The following is a 10,552-nucleotide window of genomic DNA, read 5'->3' on the forward strand; positions in this document are numbered from 1 at the left end:
GTAGCTTCCCTTAATCTCCATAACGCTGCCTCATCTATTTTTGGAAAAATATATTGTGCAGAGGTTTTTATTGCCATACGTTGTTCATACTCTGAAGCGGGATAAAAGGTCGACTTTGGTGTCGATGTCCTCCTTAGAGCTGTTATATTAAAAGCAAACCAAAGTACCGTACTTAAGATAATCACACAGAGCAATCAAAGTTCTTACACAACTTACATTTGATGCAGAAAAAGATGGATTTAGTTTGTCTACACAGGAAATGTTCCAGTTGCAATTTTTAGTAGTTCATGTAAAAATAGAACGTGCGTCTCTTTTATTCAATCCGGCCGTCTCCACAGGCTGCGTAACAGCTCCAAGCACATTTTAATAAATCAGGTGTTTGCTTCTGCGTTTCTCAAATAACTACTCTGATTATTTGTCGGGTTCTGAGCGCTGCCAAAAATTCAGGTGAACTGCAGTTGTATTGTGCCTGAAAGCAAAGTATGATTAAGAAACATGTGTGATCCCCCTTGTTATATCTTCCAGCATGATTTTATTCCTTTATTCCAGCCTCATTATCACACTTAAGGAGTTAAACATCCAAACTCATCCACCGTGGATACAAATATTGTGACAAATCATGTGTGGGCGGAAAGTTCTGCAGCCATCTGTCAGCGCCAATATGTCTGAGCTACTGTAAATCAACAGCTATGTTCTGAACATGAAAACTCACATGGCAAAAATTAGAGATGGATGATCTAAGTCGGGCTGAGTTTCTCCTTTGTTCTCTGAGTGTAAATGATGAGTATATTGTAAATTATCACCTTTATCTTGTCTCACAGTCGAGTCAAAGAATGCGCTCGCCGTGAGTGCCTGAATCATAAATTAAAACCGAGCCATACAAAAACTGAGGGATTGGTTTGATTTATTTATACACTTCCAGCAGGATCATCTTCGTTCTGGTTATTGATGTTCATGATTGTTGGTCTGATGTTGTCAAACTGTATCTGTCCCTCAAAAGGTATCCTGTATGGCACCATGACACTAGAGCTGGGAGGGAAGGTCACCATCGAGTGTGAGAAAACCAAATGTTTCACAGAGCTGGAGTTCAAACTAAAGGTATATCTTTTAATGGGCTGTAGCCTGACCATCAGCAGTTGATCCTGAGGTAACAGCAGTTTCAGTGCAGGTGTGACAGTTTCTTCTTTGTTCACTGCAGCCTTTCCTCGGAGGCTCTTGCTCTGTGAATCAGATCAGCGGGAAGATCTCTGTAGGAGAGGAGCTGCTGGCCACTGTTGATGGACACTGGGTGAGAGCTTTTATCCAACCTTTTTAATCCTTTTATCCATGTCCCTCCGCCTCAATCTCCCTCTTAAATGCATCTGTTAGCATCCCTCTCGACTACTTAGTCACTGCCACCTGATATTCAGTAATTCTCTGTGGTAATTGGGGCAGAAGTGGTGAGTAGAGGTTTAGGAGCAGCAGGGAGACGTAACAGGTTCTACGACTCCACGTAGGCTCTGAAAAAGTAAGGAAAAGATTAAAGCTTAGCTCATGTTACATTCTGGAAATTGTTTGACCGAGCCACAAATATTGTTCAGGTCTTCCAGAGTCAAAATAGTTAAGATGTCTGATTGTTTGGACTGAATATTTTGTTGCTTAATTTTGTCGTTATTCAGGACAGTGAGGTGTTCATTCACGAGAAGCGCTCAGGACTACAGGAGACGTTGTGGAACCCGAGCCAGGAGATCCGCAGCAGCCGCCTCAAGAGACAAGTGGTACAAATAGACCAGCAGGGGGAGTTTGAGTCTGAAAGGTAAATCGCAAGGTTGTTGATTAGGGGAACGTGGATTTAAAATGTTTCTCACAGCAAACATTTTTTAGGTAAAACAGAAATAACTTGTCTGCCCCTCACGTTGACGTATGTTTGACCTGCTCCTGACAGACTGTGGCAGCATGTGACCAGCGCCATCATGGATCGGGACCAGATGCGGGCCACCCAGGAGAAGTTTGTTCTGGAGGAGGCTCAGCGGAGAGAGGCCAGGGAGAGAGGGGACAAACCCTGGGTCCCACGACTTTTCCAGCAGGACCCCGTCACCTCTGAGTGGAGCTACAGGCACATGGAGTATGAACACACTCTCACACACACCACACGGATAAAATACAGATTTAGATTTAGACTTTAGGTCAGCATGACATTTAAATTACTCTGCATCCTCAACTTGATGTGTTGTCCTGTTTGACAGTGTGCAGCCATGGGACCCTGAGCGCTGTCTGGTTCAGTTTGAGAAGGACGGAGTGATTCAGACGCACGAGAAGAGCCAGAGGCAGCACAACGGGCTCTCCTACAGTCACAGCTGGGCCAGCCAACAGAAGGTCAGCCAGTCAAATCAGACACATCCAAGCTATAGTGATATATTTGTTTAATGAAAATGAAGGCACTCTGCTTCCTGTCAAAGCACACTGCAGCTGCTCCAACATCACTGACGAGCGAGATCAGCCCCGCTCTGTCTCACTTGTTATTCACTCAGTGCGTTTACATGCACAGCTTGGTCGGATTACAGCCATAGTTCGACTATGCTACTCAATCGGACAACTGCAACTGTCCGAGTATACATGCCTGTGAGAAAATCGGAGTATTGGCTGGAGCATGTCATACCCTGGTACGACAGGTGGCACTTTACCCATCTCAACTAGTGGTAACAGAAACACCTCCAGCTGACCTCTTTATGTCACCAGCAACAACAAACTGCCTCGGCATTCAAGAAAGATGGTGCACGAAGAGCGAGACGAAGCTACATCTGTGTACATTTCGTATATGGTGTACATGATAATTACACAAACTAGATGCACAATGGTGCTCTTGCTTGCAGTTATTTTGGAGGAAAGGCGCCGCTTTCCTTCTACTTCCGGCTCACGGCCCCGGGAAAGAAATCTCACGCCTGCCCAGAACTTGAAAATCCGATCGGATCTGATGGAACGTATACATGCAGGAGTAATTCGACTATCAATCGAATAATCTAGGTGTTTTAATTCGACTGTGAGAAATCCGATCCGGTCCGATTTTAGTCAGACTAAGGTGGATACATATATTTTAAATATCCGATCATAGTCGGACTAACACAGTAATTCAGTTTTCCTGAGTGCCATGTAAACGCACTGAGTGACGCCTCAGCAAATAAAACCCGTCTTGATTTAAGTGTTAGCATGTTGCATATAGCAGCTTATGGTTGATTTTACCTCCTGCCAGGCTGAGGTCAACGGGAAACGCAGGAAGGCCAGCAGCCAGCCGTCCAGCTGCAGCCAGAACACAGAGAGCAGCAGCACCACCCCAGAGCCCACACATGAGTCATCTGACAATGAAGGTGAGGTGCACACACACACAAACAAACACACAAACACACACACACACAGTTTCTCTCACAAAATGCAGTCTGTAGTCTAATGTTCTCGTCTGTCGTGTGCGCAGGATTTTCAAACCAGTGTGCACGGTGCAATAAAGAGGTGAAGGACATCGCACTGATAGAGGCCTCCATCACATCTATACAGAAGACACAGCAGGACATCCAGAGGTGAGAAATAACACGTGTGTTCATACTGTCACGCCCGCATTTATGGAGAGAATCGGGGTTAATGTCCCTTGAATATATTGACTCTAATCAGTTTCCTACTGGTGGAAAGAAACACATTGGAAACCTCTTGTTTAGATTCAGAGTAAGGATGTGCTAAGACAGGATTTGTTCAAAACAAAAATAAGAAACATTCGTATCCACTATTGGCTGAAAGCAAAATGGATTCAGTACATGTTTAGAAATAATATCCAGGATTAGTTTGAGTTTTCCTTCGTGAGGGTAGACTTCATTAACACTTGACCCTTCTCTCTCCCTGTAGGAACCTGGTGGCTCTGAGCCGTCAGCTGGCTCGTCAGAGGGCGACAGACGACGGCGTGTCGTTAACAGGCCGTCACTGTCTCATCCTCTGCGTCCTGCTTCTCTCACAGCTCCTCCTCAACTACGTCTTCACCTGAGCCCTGCTCCTCTTGGGGGGAGGGAGGAGTTTCCCTCCGGCACTGATCTGGCATTCCATCCCACTAAAAGAAGCACAGACTCTAATCAGCAGATGAGGGCGGAGACCTCAGATCAGTGCTAACGAGGGCAACTTAGCCCCTTTATTTGTTTCCTCTAAGAGGGGAGGAGCACGGACATTATAGCAATAAACACAGCCACAGCCACCGCCTGTCAGTCATCTGCAGAGAGGAACGGCACCCCCTAGTGTAGCCAGACTGAAACAGCACCGGCACCCACGCACTTTGGACAGGAAAGGAGGGATGAGAGACGAGCACGGCTAAAAAAAAGGAAAAAAAAGATTTTGAATTAAACAAGAGGAAATGTATGATGAAGAATGATTTTGCAAAAAGAAATGACAGAGAGGATGTTTCACCATTCCTTAGTGTCTTTTTATATATCGCCCTGCAATACTGTCTATTCTGTTAGTGTGACTGTATGTGTGTTGTTCGTACCTACAGTACAGTAGGCCCTATGGGCGCAGGCAGATCACCGCTTGGACTTCTACTCTCCTTCCACTCCAGATTCTTGGGCCTTAACGCTGAAGCCAAAAAGCAGACGAAGATGAAGAAGAAGAAAAACACAACAAATACAAACGAAGAAGGAAATATCTTCCAACAGTGCAATTCTGTGTGTTTTGTATCGATGTGCGCTCGAATACACTCTGTCTCATCTTTTAATGATGACGATTTTACCAAAACAGTATTTATAATCCGAGGAGGACAAAGCCTACTTGTTTACAGGGAGAGCACTGTGTGTGTGTTTTTAAGGAAGCACGGAGGGATAATGGGGACGAGGCAGGGCAGAGAGCCAAACAGAGTGTCTTTGTATTTGTGTGCCTGTAGTGCTGTAACAGAAGGGATAATAGCATAGCACTGCTCTGGTCTAGACCATGACACTAGTGTGTACAATCAGTTATATAGAGAAGCAGCGTGTGGAGGAAGGGACAGAAGGAGCGAGTGGGAAGGAAAAACAAGAAAATACTTAAATAACTTTGGCCTAATAGAACGAGTCTGTGTGTGCATCTCGGTCCACACCATGTTCAAGTGACTGTTTTAAGATGTAAACACTTAGTAATAAGTTGTTGTTTTTTGTTTTTTTCTCTTCGTTTTAATCAATTTGTATATATTTGTCTGTTGTTTCACAAAGAGATTTCAGAATGTATTTATTGGGTGATTAACCTTGACTTTCCTAATCTAATTCAGCTTGGAGGACGGAGACCAGGGGTGACAATCGCTCTCCCAGGGTTGTGTGGGTTCGTCATATTTGTGTACATGTGTATGTATATGTGTGTGTGTGTGAGTGTGTGTGTGTGTGTGTGTGTGTCTCAGTGTGAGGGAGCACATGTGTGCGAGTAAGCCATTCTGGTCGTGCTACACAAAGCCGGGTCTGTGATCTCGGCTTTTATCGGTTTTTAACCCCCCTTGCACTTCAGTCTCCATTGTCAGTACTGAATCTACCCAATGGGAGAGACTCGGGGAGCACAAAGAAGGAAGTCGACTCTTTGAATGCTTTTTATTTACACCTTAATCTGTTCATGTATTTTTTTTTTCTTTTTCATTGTTTTCCTTTTTTCTACTCTACTGCCATGTTGTGGGAATTCTACATGCCAGATACTTTTGTCATATGGAACGAAACTACAGAAAACATGATGTTGCCCGATGTTTTCATTCATACCTGTTGCGTACTGTAGCACTACAGTAAAAACATTTTAACCCTGAAGCTGCCTCTGACTTTTATTTACGTGTTTGTAACAGAAAAAATGCATCCAGAGCTTCAAAACAACAAGAAATATTTTACTTTGCAGAATAAATTTCTTTCCTGTGTTGTTACGAGTTGTCCACTAGAGGGCGATGTTGGTGCAGCTAAACTGCAAAGTTTCCGTGCAGCGAATGTCCCTTTTACAAGCTGGAAACTCTCTGAGGCTTTGGATACAAATGAATAGACAAAACTGGAGGATAACCGCAGGCGACATACTCACGGCAGCCCACACACACACACACACACACACACGAGACTGAACGACGTTGGTGGCAACTTTGTTTTGCCGACTTCCAACGAGGTGTGAGTTGCGTGGCCGATGCTATCTGCTGAGAGTTGAACCTGAGCAGGTGTAAATCTCTTTGTAGACACCACATGGATCAACATCTCTGCCACACACACAGATTTAAGCCCCTGTGAGAGGAACTGCATTGTGTTCAGGAGCCTCCACACAACGCCGGAGGCCACGAGAGCCACTGCTGACACGTCGTCTGCTGTCGGTTATCCAACCTTTGGATTAGACGTGTGTCAGTAAATGTAAAGATGAGTTTATTTATCAGGTGACAAAGACAGGAGCAGCACTACTTTGTGAATTCAAACTGGATTCAGCTGTTAGAAATTAAATAATACTCACAAAGCAAGTCAGTTGTATTATATAGTCCAATATCACAAACAACAAGGAGCTTAACAATCGTCACCACACAACAATGTTTAGATCCTCAGAGTTAGAGAAGGAGAAACTCCTGTAAAATCTGTCTGGTTTACAGTGCTTGATAAGAAGCTGACACCATTTTTTTAGTTTAAGAAATGTCCCAACTAGTAAAGCGGCAATAAATCTAAAGTAAGAGCAGCATTACTGGCTCAAACAAAACTGTTAAAGGGGCACTGCGTGTCTTTAGAGAAGAAATTCAAACTCAAAGTATTTATTTTTTCCATCACTGAATAAACAAGCTGTTCTCAGAGGAAGATAAGATCCCAGAACACTGTTTGAAGGCTAGAAAGGTGGCAGGGTCCGCCACACATGAAGTAAAAACAGTATGAAACTGTGTTGTCCTTTCAGATCAGTTTGTTTATTCAGTTAATTCAGTCATGAAAACAAAGAGAGTTTGTTTATTTAGCCATTAAAACCATCAATCCATGAAGATCTTTCCCTGAAAACTACATAGTGCACCTTTAAAATTTACTGTAAGAGAGGCTCAGTAAACTTGTTATTTCCATCCTCCTACTCAAACAAAACACAGCAGGAACATTTTTGTAAGCTGAATTTGAAAACCCATCTCAGGATCACTGCGTGGGGGGAATCAGTTCAGTCGATGAAGAAGCAAGAACTCCAGACGGGATAAAGTTCTGCTCATTCTTCATTCTTGTGTTAATTGTGCCATCGTACGCAGTCGACAGCCCGCCGCATCTCCTCCCGCCATACGTGACACGGCTGGATGACGTCACTGATGAGTCTAGTTCCCACCCGCTTCACTGAGAAAGCCTTTGAAGGGTGCTGAGGTGAATGCCTGTCATGTTTGAGTGTCAGGTCGATGCAAACACACACGTATAGCTGCACAGGTGGAACGTGTTTGTGGCTTAGCGGTCACAGTTGTTACCTGGAGCCTAAAACCTTAAAAAGCTTCAGTTGTTAGTAACTGTTTGTTACACAAAGGGTTATAATGATACGGCCTGCAGCAAATCCCCATTGTACTGTTACTCTTGTCACCATGAAGGATTCGAGCTCTGACTGCTTTTGTAAAACCTGCTGAAACATAAACATCCAAGTAAATGCTCTTATACTCAGATTGTAACATGCTGTGTTCTGGTGTTGGTGGACCGGGTCGCGGGTTGAAGCAGCAGCAGCAGGAGTGGGCAGATTGGTAGCAGTGTGAGGATCAGAGGGTAATCTCCTCCTCCTCCCCCCCCCCGCGGTGTGTTTTCTGTTCTCCAGTTAGCTCCAGTTAGCTGGATGTTTGAGTGGGTGCACACTGAGCCATTGTGCTGCCCGGCTGCATGTGTGGGGCGGAAGGAGCGGCGGCCCAAATTAGGCCAGAGGAGAGTGTGTGTGTGTTTATTCTGCAGGCCGTAAGAACTCCATCAAAGGAGATTCCTGTCAGTGTGTGTGTGTGTAACAGTTCCCCTGCTCTGGATCCCTCTTTGTCTCCGTGTGTGTGTGTGTGTGTGTGTGTCGGTGTGTGTTTACTTCTCCTGGCACTGGGCGAGCGACGAGTGTAAACTGCTCTCTGGTCAGATGCCCACACACTGCCAGCATCAATGAACACAGTGAGGGGAACGTACAAACAGCTCTGAGTCACATGGAGGTGGAGGCGTCTGACCTCAGCCCGACTAAATGAATCTGCTCAGACTCTCTGACGCTCTGATAAAATGCTTCTCTGCCCCCAAAATCTGAAGACATCGATTAGTAAATCGTTAGCTTAGCGGTAGTTAAACAGCAGGATGGTTTAGAAGGACATTTCTGTTGAATTGATGACAATTTAGCCTTGATTTAAAAAATATATCTTATATGCAAGATAACAAAAACAAAAAGTCAAAATGTTATTTCAACTTTTTTTGTCACATACTTTTGACTTTCCGTCTTATAATTCTTTACTTTTTGTCTGAGGATTTTGTATTTTTATCTCATAATTTTTGTCTCTACCCATAATTCTGACCTTTAATTTAATAATTGTGACTTTTTGTCACACCACCACCTCCACAGCTCCACTGATTGAGGAGGACTCACTTCATGTCACAAAGACTGATGAGAGAAAAAGTCACAATTATGAGACAAAAAGTCACAATTATGAGACAAAAAAGTCAAAATTATTAAATTAAAGGTCAAAATTATGGGTAAAGACCAAAATTATGAAACAAAAAGTCAAAAATTATGAGGTGCTGTTTAGCTCAGTTGTGTCCCGTGTAAAAAGGCTTTGTCCTCGCTGCAGCGGTTCCGGGTTCGAGTCCTGCTGCCGGGCCCTTTGCTGCGTGTCACTCCTTCTCTCTCTCATCCTGCTTCCTGTCATATCTCAGTCTGTCCTGTCAGAAAAAAAAGTTCTGAAATTCTTGCCAAAATTCTGACTTTTTATCTAAAAGTTCTGACATTTTTTCATAAAAGTTCTGATGTTTCAGGGCGCCGTTCAGCTCAGTTGGTAGAGTGGGCGTCCCATGTACAGAGGCTTTGTCTTTGCTGCAGCTGCCCCGGGATCCAGTCCCGGCCCAGGATCCAGTCCCGGCCCGGGGCCCTCTGCTGCCCGTCACTCTGTCCTGCCAAAAACAAAAAGTTCTGACAATTTTTCTGAATTTTAATTTTTTTTATTATCAAAGTTCAATTTTTTGTTCTAAAAGTTACAAAAGTTCTGACATTTTGTCTAAAAAATCTGGCATTTTCTCTAATAATGCTGAAATTTTTAGAAAAAAATTCAGAATTATTTTTAAAAAGTCTGTTTTTTTTTCTCAGAGTTCTGACTTTTTACGAATAAAAAAATAGAAAATAAAGATAGAAATAGAAATAGAAAGTCAAAATTATGATACAAGAATTTAAATTATTAGATAGAAATTCAAAACTGTGAGACAAAAATTCATGATAGCAAAATTTTAAGTATGAGACAAAAAAACAAAATTACAAAACAAGTAAAATTTATGAAACAAAAAGTCAAAATTATGAAACAAGAATGTGAAATTATGGGACAAAAAGTTTAAATTATCAGACAAAAAGTTATTAGCAAAGTTTAAATGTGTTACTTTTCATGGACTGACAGAAAGAGTCTCCACAGGAAGCAGCTTGACTATACTGGTGTTCTGTTCACAACGAGGAGCAGCTCCTGTGAAATCCAACACTGGTGAACTGTACCTTTAATGTAAGCCGACATGAGACTGATAGATTATAAAAGATGAATTTACTGTAGTGGGCAGAAATCATCGTTTAATCTTTGAGCTTTTATCCCTCTAACTTTCAACATCACTGAGCCGTAGACATCAGTAATCCCTTTATTCAGTCCTGAGATCCGCGGCCTCCCCTCCCTCCCTCCCTCCTCCCTCCTCTGTGTTTCCTCCCTCCTCTGTGTTTCCTCCCCAGGTAAGTGATCAGGAGGCCGGCTGCTCTGAGGCGTGTGCTGCTTGTTTTGGCTGGAGGGCGGCAGCAGCAGCAGCAGCAGCAGCAGCAGCAGTCGGGTCAGATGTTTGCTCTGCGGGCTGCAGCTCTGTTGTGCAGCTCGGGCAGGCACCGGCCCGAATGAGGCCGAGACAGAGGACTTGTCTGGACTTGTCTCTCAGAGAGGATGGAGAACAGAGGGAGGGAGTGTGGCAGCGTGGAACAGCCCGAGGCCGATGTGTCATGTGTCTGTTCCTGTATGCAGCAGAAGATGACAGGCTGTCAGGTGAACCAGCGCTGATGATTCAGTGATTTATTGATGATCCTGATTTAAACAAAAGTCCCTTTATGAAGTGAAGCTCTTCGTCTGGAGCAGAGTTAAGTGCTGGTGCTTTACTTCAAGGAGTTCTCTTAAAGTGAAAGCTCTCGCCAAAAAGCAACCGAGGCTTTATTTGTGATTGAATATGAGTCAAACCTTCGTGTAACTGCATAATTACGACAAAAGAGGCACTTTTAAGATTTACGGTACTTTAGTTTTGCGGGGGAACTGACACGATAGCATCAAAATCTCTATTTTTAAAACAGTAAGAAGTCTCGACACAACATGAAACTTTGCTCGTAGTATCACCAGGGTCTCTACACATGAACACGAGCATTGAGAACATTGTTTGTGTAC

The 10,552-nt window shown here is 43.6% G+C and overlaps 1 protein-coding gene across 5 annotated transcripts in view; it reads left to right on the top strand.

Annotated features, from left to right (window-relative positions):
- The window catches only part of osbpl5 (oxysterol binding protein-like 5), a 43,435-nt gene extending 37,670 nt beyond the window's left edge, over nt 1–5,765 (top strand). For all 5 annotated transcript variants that reach the window (XM_030426042.1, XM_030426045.1, XM_030426043.1 and 2 more), the window contains 8 exons: nt 1,001–1,098; nt 1,199–1,288; nt 1,659–1,795; nt 1,925–2,104; nt 2,226–2,355; nt 3,230–3,344; nt 3,449–3,551; nt 3,871–5,765. In XM_030426042.1, coding sequence (XP_030281902.1) covers nt 1,001–1,098; nt 1,199–1,288; nt 1,659–1,795; nt 1,925–2,104; nt 2,226–2,355; nt 3,230–3,344; nt 3,449–3,551; nt 3,871–4,006 — 989 coding nt within the window. In that variant the 3' untranslated portion in view covers nt 4,007–5,765. The remainder of the gene's footprint in view (nt 1–1,000; nt 1,099–1,198; nt 1,289–1,658; nt 1,796–1,924; nt 2,105–2,225; nt 2,356–3,229; nt 3,345–3,448; nt 3,552–3,870) is intronic.
- The last annotated feature ends 4,787 nt before the right edge of the window (nt 5,766–10,552 follow it).

The sequence above is a fragment of the Sparus aurata genome, chromosome 8, assembly GCF_900880675.1.
Source record: "Sparus aurata chromosome 8, fSpaAur1.1, whole genome shotgun sequence".
Taxonomy (NCBI): Eukaryota; Metazoa; Chordata; class Actinopteri; order Spariformes; family Sparidae; genus Sparus; species Sparus aurata.